The sequence below is a fragment of the Cololabis saira genome, chromosome 20, assembly GCF_033807715.1.
Source record: "Cololabis saira isolate AMF1-May2022 chromosome 20, fColSai1.1, whole genome shotgun sequence".
Taxonomy (NCBI): domain Eukaryota; kingdom Metazoa; phylum Chordata; class Actinopteri; order Beloniformes; family Belonidae; genus Cololabis; species Cololabis saira.
In genome coordinates, this window is record NC_084606.1 from 8574534 (window position 1) to 8590850 (window position 16317).

The 16317-nt window shown below is 52.5% G+C and overlaps 1 protein-coding gene across 4 annotated transcripts in view; it reads right to left on the reverse strand.

Annotated features, from left to right (window-relative positions):
- Window positions 1-16317, reverse strand: part of LOC133420212 (NACHT, LRR and PYD domains-containing protein 12-like) — a 41046-nt gene that overhangs the window by 16705 nt on the left and 8024 nt on the right. For all 4 annotated transcript variants that reach the window (XR_009770588.1, XR_009770589.1, XM_061709820.1 and 1 more), the window contains exons 9-10: window positions 11398-11571; window positions 11029-11202 (exon numbers count right to left, since the gene is read on the reverse strand). Coding sequence is in view for 2 of the 4 variants with exons in the window: in XM_061709820.1 (XP_061565804.1) it covers window positions 11029-11202; window positions 11398-11571 (348 nt within the window). In the remaining 2 variants the exon portion in view is untranslated. The remainder of the gene's footprint in view (window positions 1-11028; window positions 11203-11397; window positions 11572-16317) is intronic.

The window sequence follows — 16317 nt, forward strand, 5'->3', positions numbered from 1 at the left end:
GTCAGCGCCAGCCCCAGCCCCAGCCTGTTCCGGTGGGGGCCCTGGACGCACCTCTTCCTGTTCCAGAGGTGGTCCTGGACGCATCCCAGCCTGTTCCCCCCTTCTGGGGAACACGCCTGGCTCGAGGCGGGCCCGGGGGTTCTCAGCCCCAGGGGAAGCGACGGCGTCAGCGCCAGCCCCAGCCTGTTCCTGCTCCAGCGGTGGTCCTGGACGCATCGCCCCCAGTTCCTGCTCCGGCGGTGGTCCTGGACGCATGGCCCCCGGTTCTGGCTCCAGCGGTGGTCCTGGACGCCTCAGCTCCTGCTCGAGTTCCTCCTCCGGTGATGGTTCCGGACCCCCCCCAGCCAGCTCCGAGGACCCGTGCCCCCCCTCAGCCAGCTCCGAGGACCCGTGTCCCCCCTCAGCCAGCTCCTAGGACCCGTGCCCCCCCTCAGCCAGCTCCGAGGACCCGTGCCCCCCTCAGCCAGCTCCGAGGACCCGTGCCCCCCCTCAGCCAGCTCCTAGGACCCGTGCCCCCCCTCAGCCAGCTCCGAGGACCCGTGTTCCCCCCCAGCCCGCCCTGGATGTGGACTGTGGGGACATCTGGGATCTGTCCCTTGAGGGGGGGCCAGCGCCCCGGACCCGGGTACCCCCGCAGCCGGCACCTCGGACCCGGGTACCCCCGCAGCCAGCGCCACGGACCCGGGTCTTTGGCCGTGTGTGGCTTGGGCCCTCCTCCAGAACCCCTCCGCCCACCCTGGGTTAGGACTCTGGGGACATCTGGGATCTGTCCCTTGAGGGGGGGGTACTGTCAGGGTTTGACACTTCCCCCCCAGTTTTTTGACTTTCAGTTTCTGTCTTGCCCCGCCTGTGTCCCATCTGCCCTGATTGTGTCTGCACCTGTGTCTCGTCATGTCTCGTTATCCCTTCAGTATATCTTGTCTTGTCATTCCTTGGTTCCCTGTCGGTGTGTACTGGTTCTTCCCTCCATGTGCTCCTGGTCTTTATCCCTGTTAGTTTTGTGTTTTTTGATCCTGCTCTGCAGCGCCTTGTTTTTGCCTTTTGTGGATTAAATCCTTTTTGTTTTTGAGAACTCCTGCCTCCGGCCTCCCTCTCTCCCCTGCACTTGGGTCCTTAAAATACCAAACCTTAACACCTGGTCTTTGTTAGAATTCTGGCTGCAGCATTTTGAATAAGCTGGAGTTTATGTAACACTTGCTTTGTTAGTCCTGCAAAAAGTGCATTGCAATAATCTAATTTACTGGAGATAAAGGCATGAACCAGTTTTTCAGAGTCTGATTGTGACAGAAAGCATCTTACTTCAGATATATTTCTGAGGTGATAGAAGGCAGTCCTGGAGACATTTGCTATGTGTTTCTGGAAGTTAAGATCAGCATCTAAAATAACACCCAAGTTTTTGACAAGCTCACATTGTTTTACTGACAGAGGAGTTAATAGAGGGAGAATATGTTGCCTCAGAGCACTTGGACCAATTAAAATAGTCTCTGTTTTTTCTTCATTTAGCTGTAAAAAGTTGGGTGCCATTTAATACTTGGTGTCTGTAATGCATTGAATGAGGTCATTGACTGGGCTCAAATGATTGGCAGTAACTGATACATATAATTGTGTGTCATCAGCATAGGAATAATATTGAATATTATGATGCCGAATGATGGACCCAAGTGGTAACATATACAAATTGAAAAGTAGGGGACCTAGAATTGACCCTTGTGGGACTCCATATTCAATGCTGACATTATCAGATTCATAGCTGCCGACGGAAACAGAGAAAGATCTACCACTTAAATATGAAGAAAACCAGTTAAGAACTGAGCCTCTGAGGCCCAAACACTGTGCAAGGCACTGAAGTAGAATGACATGGTCTACAGTATCAAAAGCTGCACTAAGGTCGAGCAGTAACAGAATAGAGACTTTGTGGTTGTCTGTGTTAATTTTCAGATCATTGATAACTCTGACGAGGGCAGTTTCTGTACTGTGATTCTTTCTAAAACCAGGCTGGTAGGCATCAAACAGGCTATTATATGACAGATACCTGTGTAATTGCTGGTAGACAACCTTCTCCAGAATTTTCCTCAGGAATGGAAGGTTTGAAATGGGCATTTAGTTCTCAACAGTGAAAGGATCAAGGTTACTCTTTTTTATCAATGGTGTTATAATAGCATGTTTGAGACCCGAGGGAAAGATTCCAGACTGTAGGGAGGTATTTACAATTTTGAGTACATCATCACCAATACAGTTAAAAACATCTTTGAACAGTTTAGTGGGCATAAGATCAAGCGAGCAGGTCGCAGAGCTCAGCTGTTGTACTACTTCCTGCATGTCACTGCACTGAGTAAGGGTGAAGTTGGAAAGAGTGCTGGCACTGCAGTGCTGAGCAGAGGGAGAGGGGTCACGTCCACCAGCTATATTATTCCTAATGTTCAGGATTTTAGATTTGAAGTATAATGCAAATTCATTACATTTATCAGAGGAGTGGAACTCAGTGGGTATTGGTCTCGGAGGATTAATACGTTTGTCAATTGTGCTAAAGAGAAACTTAGCGTTATGTGAATTGTCCGTGATGATTTGAGAGAAGTACTGCTGTCTAGATTGTTTTATTTCTTTGTTATAAGTGCTGAGCATATTTTTATAGATCTTATAGTCAGCCTGCAGTTTGGTCTTGCGCCACTTGCGCTCGGATTTGCGGCAGTTCCTTTTAAGGGCCCTCACTGTTTTCACATTCCTCCATGGTGCTTTTGTCTTGCCAGAAATTAATTTGGTTTTAATAGGCACTATATCATCCATAATTTGCGCCACTAAACAACTAAAGTCATTGATCAAGTTGTCACATGAAGACAATGGAGATGGAGTAAAGTCCAGGTTAGAGTAAGAGTATGGCCCAAATAGTCTAGCAGTGTTGGTATATTTAGCAATAAAGCTACCAGCTGTGTCAGCAGCAATGGTGCGTCTTTTGACTAGTTTTGACCCAGGTATAATTTTAGTTGTCCAGGCAACATTAAAGAAGATACAAAAGTGATCAGAGGTCCCAACATCAAGAGTACACTCAATCAAGAGTGTGCCCCTGATTATGAGTAGCCCCAGTAGTATGTTGTATGAGTTCAAAAGAGGATAACAGTTCAATAAAATGGTTGGCAAAGTGATCATTGGTACAATCAATATGAATGTTAAAATCACCAGAAATAAGTATGTAGTCATATTCAACAGTAATTTGGGATAACAATTCGCTAAATTCAGCTATAAAACCTTTTCTGAGCCTTGGACATGGATAAGCAGGTCGAATAGCCAGAGCTCAGTACTCGAAAGTAGAGTATGAGCCCACATGAATGGTTTTACATGATAGAAAGTCTGAATATATAGTAGCAACACCACCACCCTTCATATTAGTCCTGGTACTATGTGAAAATGAAAACCAGATGAGCTGCAGCAGCTCCATCTGCTGAAAGATCTCTGCTCAAAGTGTCATGGGAAAAAATCTGACATTATTTGAAGCTTAACCAGGGAGTTTCAGGAGCAGGACCACGCCTCAACCACGCCTCTTCCAGCACCACGCCTCTTCCGGCATACCTTCAAATACTAACCTAACCCTCAGTTCCTCTTCGCTCTGGTTCTCTGCACGCTCGCTCTCGTTCTCTGCACCGGAGCCGCAAGCACGTCAACGCTACTACACACTCTCGTATCTCTAAGATAGTTACTCACCCATTCAGGCATGGATCTCGTGTTGCTATCGCCATCGGACGACGATCTGTTTGCAGGGGATCACCAGCAAACACCAGCGGATCAAGATTCGGAGGAGGAAAACCTTTCAGCCGTCGCCGTGCCTGAAACACCGCTCTCCCGGGCCCGACAGCCGCCCAGGAAGCCGGCAAGCCGGTCAAGCTCCGTCTCCTCAGTGGTCCACATCCCGCCCGGTTAATCTCTCCTGAACATCCAGGATTACTGCAGCTCACCCGTGATGTCCTCCCCATCTCCTAGCCCACCTCCGTCATCGACGAGAAGAGGACACGGACAATCCGGAGCAGCCAATCGCTGTCGTCGCAGGTCCCCGACTCCTTCTCCTACGAGGCTAACCCAAGCCCCTCGCTATCGACCCGACAACACAGGCTGCACAACCCGCCGGCAGTCCCAGCGTCACCACGCTCCAGCGAGAAACCTCGCCGGCTGGCCTTCTGCAAATATTTCGGACAATAAAGCAAAACTTTTCAATCATCCCATGTCAGCCTGCCATGGCCACAGCTCCGCCGACGCCAGTTCTCTTCCGGATGACGTCATCACGCAAACTTCGACGGCGCGCCGTGACGTCAACGCCCCCATTAAAGGGCCAGTCCAACCCAACCCTCTGGTTCAACAGCAAAAAACTCATAAACAGAAGCAAGGTCAAAAAACAGCCATCAGAACAAGTAACACCATGGTTTTAGGTCAATTACCTACTTCAGTAAGAGCACACAGCTTCATCATTCCTGGACCTTCAACCTCCTATCTGGATTTCCACCCACACCAGCAGTCTCCTTCCTCCTTCCTCAAGGTCCCTGGCACCGGGATGCCAGCGCCCCCCGCTGCCCTCCCCCAGCACCTACAGCGGCCAGCTTCAGCCAGGGTCCCTGGCACCGGGATGCCAGCGCCCCCCGCTGCCCACCACCAGCAACTACAGCAGCTAGATCTGGCCGGGGTTTATGGCACCGGGATGCCAGCGCCCCCCCCGTTGCCCACCTCCAGCAACTACAGCAGCTAGATCTGGCCGGGGTTTCTGGCACCGGGATGCCAGCGCCCCCCTCAGCCCACCTCCAGCACCTACAACTGCTAACTTCAGCGGGGGTTACTATCACCGGGATGCTAGCACCCCCCTCAGCCCACCTCCAGAACCTACAACAGCTAACTTCGGCCGGGGTTACTAGCACCGGGATGCTAGCACCCCCCTCAGCCCACCCCCAGCACCTACAACAGCTAACTTCAGCCGGGGTTACTATCACCGGGATGCTAGCACCCCCCTCAGCCCACCTCCAGAACCTACAACAGCTAACTTCGGCCGGGGTTACTAGCACCGGGATGCTAGCACCCCCCTCAGCCCACCCCCAGCAACTACAACAGCTAACTTCAGCCGGGGTTACTAGCACCGGGATGCTAACACCCCCCTCAGCCCACCTCCAGAACCTACAACAGCTAACTTCGGCCGGGGTTACTAGCACCGGGATGCTAACACCCCCCTCAGCCCACCTCCAGAACCCACAACAGCTAACTTCGGCCGGGGTTACTAGCACCGGGATGCCAGCGCCCCCCTCAGCCCACCTCCAGCACCTACAACTGCTAACTTCAGCGGGGGTTACTATCACCGGGATGCTAGCACCCCCCTCAGCCCACCTCCAGAACCTACAACAGCTAACTTCGGCCGGGGTTACTAGCACCGGGATGCTAGCACCCCCCTCAGCCCACCTCCAGAACCTACAACAGCTAACTTCGGCCGGGGTTACTAACACCGGGATGCTAGCACCCCCCTCAGCCCACCCCCAGCAACTACAACAGCTAACTTCAGCCAGGGTTACTAGCACCGGGATACTAACACCCCCCTCAGCCCACCTCCAGAACCTACAACAGCTAACTTCGCCAGGGTTACTAGCACCGGGATGCTAACACCCCCCTCAGCCCACCTCCAGAACCCACAACAGCTAACTTCGGCCGGGGTTACTAGCACCGGGATGCCAGCGCCCCCCTCAGCCCACCTCCAGCACCTACAACTGCTAACTTCAGCGGGGGTTACTATCACCGGGATGCTAGCACCCCCCTCAGCCCACCTCCAGAACCTACAACAGCTAACTTCGGCCGGGGTTACTAGCACCGGGATGCTAGCACCCCCCTCAGCCCACCCCCAGCACCTACAACAGCTAACTTCAGCCGGGGTTACTAGCACCGGGATGCTAACACCCCCCTCAGCCCACCTCCAGAACCTACAACAGCTAACTTCGGCCGGGGTTACTATCACCGGGATGCTAGCACCCCCCTCAGCCCACCTCCAGAACCTACAACAGCTAACTTCGGCCGGGGTTACTAGCACCGGGATGCTAGCACCCCCCTCAGCCCACCCCCAGCACCTACAACAGCTAACTTCAGCCGGGGTTACTAGCACCGGGATGCTAACACCCCCCTCAGCCCACCTCCAGAACCTACAACAGCTAACTTCGGCCGGGGTTACTAGCACCGGGATGCCAGCGCCCCCCTCAGCCCACCTCCAGCACCTACAACTGCTAACTTCAGCGGGGGTTACTATCACCGGGATGCTAGCACCCCCCTCAGCCCACCTCCAGAACCTACAACAGCTAACTTCGGCCGGGGTTACTAGCACCGGGATGCTAGCACCCCCCTCAGCCCACCCCCAGCACCTACAACAGCTAACTTCAGCCGGGGTTACTAGCACCGGGATGCTAACACCCCCCTCAGCCCACCTCCAGAACCTACAACAGCTAACTTCGGCCGGGGTTACTAGCACCGGGATGCTAACACCCCCCTCAGCCCACCTCCAGAACCCACAACAGCTAACTTTGGTTGGGGTTACTATCACCGGGATGCTAGCACCCCCCTCAGCCCACCTCCAGAACCTACAACAGCTAACTTCGGCCGGGGTTACTAGCACCGGGATGCTAGCAACCCCCGCTATGCTCTTTCAGCAGCCTCGACTGCCAGCGGTAGAGGGGGCTCTTGGCGCCGGATTGCCTGGATCCTCTGCTTCCCAGCTCCGTCAGTCCCAGCAGGTTACCTCGGTGGGAGCCACCGGCATCGGGATGTTGGTACCCGGCACCCCCCGCATTTTGGCCCGGTTTCCTTCCTCGACCCGTTCCGGCCCCGCAGGCAACTACTCATTTCACCCTGTCCACAGCTGGTACCGACGTCCGTCGTCCCGGCGCTTTCGCTTCCCGCCCTTCTCCGGTTCCGGCCGGCCTGCGCAGACAAATCGTGAAGGGTGGCTACATTGATCTTGCACTCCTCCTCGTGCCTTCCCTCCACTGACCACCCGCAGACAGACATCTTGAGGACCACGAGGGGTGCCTCCGCTCGGGGGGAGGGTCATCCACCCATTCAGGGGAGCTCACGCCGACCGAGCATGCATGCGCTTCTCTCTTTGCAGGGACGTTGTGTGTTCCATCTTTCCTTCGCGTCACCAGGAACTGGACGGCTGCTTGTCCAGCGTCCTCGGTCTGGCCCTCCGCTTCGGAGGCAGCGACTTTCGTCAGTGCCACATCCACTTCGCTTCTGAGGCTGCGGCTCGCCTTCATCAATTCGGCGAGGCCGCGTGCTGGGGCGCACTGGACACTGAGTCGTGTGGCCGCATCTTCGCCGCCCGCACAGCCCTGGCATGCTCTTTGTGCGGTGCCCCGTCGCGCCCAGCTTCGTCCTGCTCCATTCCTGCCCACGCTGGGCCTCATTCCACCCGGGCGAGATTTTCGGCTTTCTTCCGGCTGTCAGCGGCGGCGGCGCCGGCGCCCTTGCTTCCAGCGCGCACATCGTCCACCCCATCTGTTGGCATTCCGGCAGCCGGGGGCGTCGGTGCCGGAGGCGGGCCCGTCGTGCATCAAGGAGGCCGCTTTGTTTGTGGTGACTTCAATGATGCTGGCTGCAGCGTGTTCCAGTGCCGCTTCCTCCGCGTGTGCTCCTGCTGCGGCGGTGGGCACGCCCACCCCGCCCGCCCGCGCGGCCCAGCTTCGCGGAGGCTGGGTGAGCATCTCTCTGCACCTATTGGCATTCCCGCTTTGGAGGTGCCGCGGTCGCCCCAGTCCGTGCTTCATTGAGTTCCTCGTCAAAGGGTTCAGTGAAGGTTTCCAACCCGGCATTGTCTCACTTCCGTCCTCATCTTTTGGATGCAAAAATCTACTGTCCGCCATAAACGAGCCGGAGTCAGTCGATCGCTTGCTCGCCAAGGAAGCTAAAGAAGGCTCCATGATCGGCCCGTTCACTCATCCCCCCTTTCCGAACTTTCGAATCAGCCCTCTCGGCATTGCAACCAGGAAATACTCAGGAAAGAAACGTATCATCATCGATCTCTCAACGTCTCATGGCAGTTCCATTCCAAGCATCACTATCCTGATTCCAAGCGAAGACTTCTCCCTTCACTACGCCACCATCAATCACGCCATCGCCCTCATTACACTCGCTGGGAAAGGGTCGTGGCTCTCAAAAGCGGATATCACCAGCGCTTCCAAGGTTCTCCCCATTCACCCAGACTTCTGGCAATACTTCGGCGTCCACTGGCGAGGTGCATACTACTTTGCAGTCAGGCTCACCTTCGGCTGAGGCCCTCTGCTGGATCCTCTCCAACAGCCACGGCATCCCCTTCCTCGTCCATCTCTTGGACGATTTCCTCGTCGTTGCCCCTCCCTCGTCGCCACCCGCTTCTGGCCTGGTCACTCTGACTTCCGTTTTCTCCGAACTCGGGGTTCCGTCGTCCGCTGGGAAAGCGGAGGGCCCCCCCACTTCCCTCGAATTCCTCGGAATCACTCTCAATACAGATCTGTTTCAGGCTTCTTTTCCGACCGAAAAGCTCAACCGAGTCAGTCTTCTCATTTCCAATTTCCTCATGGCCCCAGGCTGCACCGAATGCCGGCTCCTCTCCCTCCCGGGCCACCTCAATTTTGCCATGCGCATTGTTCCTCGAGGGCGGGCCTTCATCTCCCGCTTGCTGTCCGTCGCTTCTGCTGTCCCATCTCTCATGTCTCCCATCTCCCTAGACGGCTCGAACCGTGCCGAGCTTCGTTTGTGGCTTAACCTCCTTGCCACCTGGAATGGGATCACTTTCTTTTATGATGACCAACCGGCTCACCCCCACGACATCAATCTATACACTGATGCCGCTCCTTCAATCGGTTTTAGGGGTTTCTACGATGGCAGATGGTTCGCAGCAGGATGGCCCTCAGAGCTTGCAAACGAATACCACATGGCTTCTTCCGCTCTCTATGAGATCTATCCCATCATCTGTGGCCACAACGCCTCGACCGAACCATAGATCATCATCGTCATCGTCATTTTCATCGTCATCGCACAACGCATCGGCCGAACCATAGATCATCATCGTCATCACCATCGTCATCGTCATCATCTTCATATCAATCAATATCAATATCAATCGTGGCCGCCATTCTCTGGGGCCACGAATGGTCCCGCAAGTCCATTCTCATCTACTCAGACAACCTCGCAGTAGTCGACATAAACAATAAAGGACGCTCCAACCCCACATCCATCATGCCATTCATGCGCCGCCTAGTCTGGCACTCAGTCATACATCAACATATCCCTACAACGCATCGACCGAACCATAGATCATCATTGTCATCGTCATCATCATTGTCATTGTCATCGTCATCGCACAACGCATCGACGGAACCATAGATCATCATCGTCATCGTCTTTGTCATCGTCATCACCATCATCATCGCCATCGTCATCGCCATCGTCATCGTCATCATCTTGATATCAATAAATCAGTGGCCGCCATTCTCTGGGGCCACGAATGGTCCACTCAGACAACCCCGCAGTAGTCGACATAATCAAATGACGCTCCAACTCCACATCCATCATGCCGTTCATCCGCCGCCTAGTCTGGCACTCAGTCATACATCAGTATATCCTCCGTGCAGCACATGTCCCTGGTCACTCCAACACCATCGCTGACTCTCTTTCTCGTTTCTCATTCCAGAACCAATCAATCAGGTTCACCAACACCAGTCTTCTACTTCAAAGACCAATCACCACTGAATACTTTCGAGACCCTGGCCAACTACTCGTCATTCCGGAAAACACAGAGCACATCTTTGACAGATCCTCTTTTCGTGTCCGAGTCGGGACAAGTCGTCACCAGATTCTGGTTTCACCGCTCACTTCCGTCATATACTCTCCTTATCTGGCATCTCTCCCACGCACTACTCCGGTCACTCCGCCACTTAAGTCTCCCGCAACGGTATCCCAGAGCACCTCATACAGCTCATGGGCCGTTGGTCCTCCCAAACTTATTATCGCTACGTTCGCTCAGATCTTAGCGACCTCAGATCCGCTCAGTCTCATCTCCTTAAATAATCCACGGTTTTGGGGGTCCGTCGTTGCCCGGGCGCTGCGGTGGATTCCCTACCAGCTTCCCCACAACGCCTCGACCGAACCATAGATCATCATCGTCATCGTCATTGTAATCGTCATCGCACAACGCATCGACCGAACCATGGATAATCATCGTCATCGTCATTGTCATCGTCCTCGCCACCATCATCGCCATCGTCATCACCATCGCCATCATCTTCATCAATAAATCAATTAAACGTATCTCGTTGATGGCGTGGTCCTTGCTAGTGAATTGAAGCTTAACCAGCGAGTTTCAGGAGCAGGACCACGCCTCAACCACGCCTCTTCCGGCACCACGCCTCTTCCGGCATACCTTCAAATACTAACCTAACCCTCAGTTCCTCTTCGCTCTCGTTCTCTGCACCCCTCCTCCCCACCCCTTTCTCTTCTCCTTCTTCTCTCTCTTTCTCTACCTCATAGATTCCTAGGGGGTCCGTCGTTGCCCAGGCGCTGCAGCGGATTCCCTACCAGCTTCCCCACAACGCCTCGACCGAACCATAGATCATCATCGTCATCGTCATTGTCATCATCATCCTCATTGCACAACGCATCGACCGAACCATGGATCGTCATCATCATTGTCATCGTCATTGCCAACATCATCGCCATCGTCATCGCCATCGTCATTGTCATCATCATCATCAATAAATCAATGAAACGTATCTTGTTGATGGCGTGGTCCTTGCTAGTGAAATGGTTTGTAACAAAAGGCCAACAGCTGGAAGGAACAGGATGAGAAGAGGGGGATATAAAACATGTGAATGCAGATGAAAGGGTCACATCTCTTTTGTAATGTATACCTTCTTCTAACAGGACTAGCATTCACATGTCGGGTGCAGGTATCTGTATTTTACTCTGTGCAATTAATAAAAGATGATGAGCCACAAAACAACACGATGGAGAGTCCAGCACACTGATGTCCTTCTGTCTTCCTACCTGAGAGTGTCCAGTCTCCAGCGGGGATCCTTCAGTCCAGCAGACAAAAGCTTCACTGCTGACTCTCCTGGATGGTTGCAGCTCAGGTCCAGCTCTTTCAGGTGGGAGGGGTTGGAGCTCAGAGCTAAGACCAGAGAAACACAGCCTTTCTCTGAGATCAGACAGTCTGAGAGCCTGCAGACATACAACACAACACACATACAGAGACTCTGAGAGAACTGCTCTGAGACTAAAGCTGACTCTGTCCTCGTGTTCACCTGATGATGGCGCTGAAGGAAAAGTCAGAGGATCAGCAGAAACACATCAACAATCCTTCAATATCAACCACAGTTGTAACAGTCAACAGCCAAACACTTGGTGGATTCTGACCTGAGAGACTCCAGGTGACAGTGTGGACTCTCCAGTCCAGGACACAGCTTCATCAGTCCTGAATCCTGCAGGGGGTTGTTGCTCAGGTCCAGTTCTGTCAGACTGGAGGACTGAGAGCTGAGAACTGAGGACAGAAGTGGACAGATGTTCCCTGAGAGGTTACAACCACTCAACCTGCAGAGGAGATTAAAGAGAAATGATGGGGTTATTTTGGAAAGTTTGTGTTTAACATTTCATGTACAAGACAACTCAAAGCGCTTAACATAAAAACATTTTAAAAAATGACTTGAAAATGTAAGAATTTAAAAGCAGTAATTAAAGACAGACATTTCCCCCTCCTTCCCGATTCGTATTCGAGACGAAAATGGGCGGAGAGCAGAGCTCAGCAGGAGCTGGTAACCCGTTGCTGTGTTGTGGCTGCAGCAGCTCCACACATAACAGACGTGGGGAAAAGATCGCTAATGGTTTAACATTTTACCGCTTTCCTGCTTGGAGGCAGAACCACGGAGGCCGAGTATCTGAGATAACAAAGAGTCGTCGGCTCGGTTGGATCGCGGCTGTAGCGACCAAACATAACCTTCCACAACCTTGCACAAACACTCACACAGACCGGGGTCAGATCATTCATATGGGTTTTATTCCCCACTTCTCCAGCTAAACGCAGTTGCTGGCCAGCTCTCTGCGGTGCGATCAATCCCAGTCTTCAGATAAAACTATTTTTTTGAGGAAAAAATATTCACTCTATTTGTAGCTGCAGAAGAAAAAAATAATCTCACGAGGAAAACAAAAATATTGCTCACGCCTTGGAGCCTCTTCCGCATAATATAGCAGTAAAAAAAAAGATATGAAAAGTAAGAGTAATACAAAACATGTACTGTATGTTATACTAATTTATTGAAACAAATGGCGAGTCAAACATTTACCAAAGCAGCTGCCAAACACTCCTAAACAAGGTAGCCTAAGACGTCGGTTGTGCAGAACTGCGGCAGTAAATCCTCATCGGAGCTCCACTCTTTGATAGGGATTTCATATGAACCCAAACCGTTAATAATCATTATTCTCTCCATATACCGCTCCCTGGCTTCCTTGTTTAAGGTATCCCGGTAAATTCCAGTTCCTTTCCAGCAGTTTAACATCTTTTTTTTTGCGTTCCGTCTGTTCTGTTGGTGAAACAGAAAAGTAGTTTTGAAAGTCCGTCCTCATTTCTCTTCATTCGCTATCAAAACAAATGCACGCGACGGGGACAGGATCTTTCCGGCAGTACGCGCTGGTGCTCATGGGAAATGTAGTGTTCTTTCTGGTAAAGCACTACCGCTTTTGTCCAAAAGAGCCGCCAAACACAGCAAAAGGTTAAAAACATTTATTAAGAAATTACTCTGTGCTATGCTTAACTATGGGTGATGTTTGATAGAGCAAGTAACAGAAGTGAAGGTATTAGGGGATGTTGTAGAGAGTCAAATGTCCTGGAATAGACAAGTTGACCAATGATTTGATTAAACAGGTGATACACGCATCGTTCTTGTCAAATGTAGATTATTGCTCTGTGATTATTGCGTAGCGGTGGGGCCTTGTCTCTGACCGGAGGGGGCCTTGGGGATCTATGGGGGGGTTACCTCGTGGCAGCTGATGGGGTGGTTGGGGACGGCCCAGGTGGGGGGTCGTGGCCTCGGCGTCTCCGGTCCATTCCGGGGGGGGCTGGGCTGTGGGTGTGGGGGTCCCACTCGGAGGGCCCGGCTCTGCCTGGGTAGGGGGTGGCTGTCTGCGCTGGGGGGGACATTGCTGCCTTGGTCCTCCGTCGCTGGGCGGGGGCCGCATGCCCCTGCGTCTGTGGGGACTCTGGGGCCTCTGGGGTGTCCGCCGGGGTGGCCCCGGGGGGGGGGTGGGGCCAGGTCCAGGTGGCGGGCCTCCCCTGGCCGGGGGGTGCGCGGGCGGGCGTGACGGCGGGGTGGAGTCATTCTCCCGTGTCTATTTCTTATGTCGTCAGTATGAATGGAGGAATGCTGAACCATTTCCCCCTCCGCCTGGGGACTCCGGCGGCACCGGGGGCACCCATGGAGGTGCGGTGGGGCCACCGGTGGGGCGGTGGCCCCACCGCACCTCCATGGTGCGGTGGGGCGGGCCGGCCCCCGTCGACTAAATGGCCGGTGGGGGAGAGTGGGCGTCTTCCCAGGACCGGCTCTGTTGGCCCTGCTTCCTGGCTTCTTGCGAAAGTATTTGGCCCCCTTGAACTTTGTGACCTGTTGCCACATTTCAGGCTTCAAACATAAAGATATAAAACTGTAATTTTTTGTGAAGAATCAACAACAAGTGGGATACAATCATGAAGTGGAACAAAATTTATTGGATATCTCAAACTTTTTTAACAAATAAAAAACTGAAAAAGTGGGCGTGCAAAATTATTCAGCCCCTTTACTTTCAGTGTAGCAAACTGTGTCCAGAAGTTCAGTGAGGATCTCTGAATGATCCAGTGTTGACCTTGTTGTGCAACTCAGGTAGCTTGGCTGTCCAGTTATCGAAGGCTAATGATAATTCTATTAAAGAATTATTAATAATTAAAAAAGTGGACTATTTATCACATTGAATTATCAAAATGATAATAATTCTCGTCGGGGCACCACCCCGGGGCCTTACTCCGGGGGAAAATGATAACTAAACAGCAGAAAATCAGTCTCATATGATTTGAATTATCCTGCATAACAGCAAATCCTACTATCACTTACAGGATAACAGTTGAAGGAGTGATATCCGAACACTGGTTCTGCTTTAAACAAATCAATTTGTGACCAAATCTTGTATGAAATAACAACAACCACTCATTAAAAATCAATCAGGATTTATTTACATACAGGTGTCAAAAGATGATAAACGCAACACCCCAAATAAACCTGATGGCAGAACTTAAGTATTATAAAACAATTAATTAACTAGGAAAACAACAATCAATAAAAATGAAATGAAAGTTAAATGCATGGAATGGAAAAAGAAATCAAAGCAATAATAAAAATGATATCACGAACATGTACGGTTTAAAATATGGCTGCAGTGTTTAAAGAAGCCGGGCTCCTGTGGTATTTTAAAGATGGCGGAACTGTAACCACGCCACGTGCAATTAGAACGGATGGTGATCCCGGTGTTTAAACCGTGATCAACGGGCGAAACAGCACTTTAAAACATGAATGACTAGCAGAAAGTGGTGACTACACATTAATGACAACAGTCATGATAATGATGCTGAGGTAATCTCAGCTCTGAACACAGATTTAGCTCTGTAACACTCCCAGTTAAACTCATACACCCAGGTCTCAAAACCTCACGCCTCCTCGGGTCTCCGGGTGCCGATCAGGGGTTCCTGCCGGGTCTTTGGTCGGAGTCCGATCCAAGAGTCCTCCCGCCTCTCCCGCTCCTCCTCCTGACTCTGGAATCACGAGAGGACGACGGGGCTACAGCGTGAAGCAGCCGGCGCTCCCCCCCCGCTCCGGAGGCTATCACGTCGTCTCGGGTGCGCGCGGGGCCGGTCCACTTCTTCACAGTGCGGGTGCCCGTCGGGCTGAGCGCGTGGCCCCGGACGGGGCGGCGGGATGCGTCTCGGTTCTGCGCGGGGCAGGCTGTCCACAGGTCCTTTCAGGTGAACTTAAGAGCAGAGAGAGAGGTTATGAAAGAGGAACGGGTCTCACCCTGGGCCGGGGCCGAGTTTCGAAGCGGCTCCCCCCCCCTTTCCAGCTCCCAGGGACCGGGGACACGTGAAGCAGGAGTCGGAGCTCCGGATGAAAAGTTGAGACCGAGAGCTGATGGGAGCGGCTCCGCGCACCGCGGCTTCAACGGGCTGCAGGTCCAACGGAGCGGCCCGATGGGGGCCTTACACCTCCCCCCAGCCGGGGGGAGAAAGGAAGATGGGACCTTGGCCCGGAGCCAAAAGTACGTGCTGGCCCACCGGTTGATGAAGGAAAAAAGAGCAAGATGAACGAGCAGTAAAAAGGGGAGAGAGGGATGCAGCGCCGTGGATCCTCGCTGATCCTCCGGCCGGAACACGCTGCAGACCTCTCCTCTTATCCCCCCCTTTGGGGGGGAGGTCGTGGTCCCTTTGGCCCGGAGCCAAAAAGACGTGCTGACCCGCCAGCTGAATGAAGGAAAAAGAGACAGAATGGAGGAGCAGCGCGGCGTGTTGATCCTACGCGCGCTGCGGTGACGTCATCGGTGCCTCATTGCGATTGGATGCACGCCGCTTGTAGGTGCCACCCCCCCACGCAAGGCATGCTGGGGGTTGTAGTTCATGGCCAGGTGGCCATTTTTGGAGGCACATTACAGCCGATTTTCAGCTGAGCAGTTTCAAAGTTGAATATACACATTCACAAAGTGTTCATACATTTTATAAGTTCAGAGTTCACATGAGCATATGGGCGCGCACAACAACCTAAATGACTAATGATGATAAATGGAATCCACCTGTGTGTAATCACGTCTCCATATAAATGCACCTGCACTGTGATAGTCTCAGAGTTTAAAGCGCAGAGAGCATCATGAAGAACAAGGAACACACCAGGCAGGTCCGAGATACTGTTGTGGAGAAGTTTAAAGCTGGATTTGGATACAAAAAGATTTCCCAAGCTTTAAACATCCCAAGGAGCACTGTGCAATCGATAAAATTGAAATGGAAGGAGTATCAGACCACTGCAAATCTACCAAGACCTGGCGGTCCCTCTACACTTTCAGCTCACACAAGGAGAAGACTGATCAGAGATGCAGCCAAGAGGCCCATGATCACTCTGGATGAACTGCAGAGGTCAGAGGTCACCTACAGCTGAGGTGGGAGACTCTGTCCATACGACAACAATCAGTCGTATACTGCACATTTCTGGCCTTTATGGAAGAGTGGCAAGAAGAAAGCCATTTCTTAAAGATATCCATATAAAGTGTTGTTTA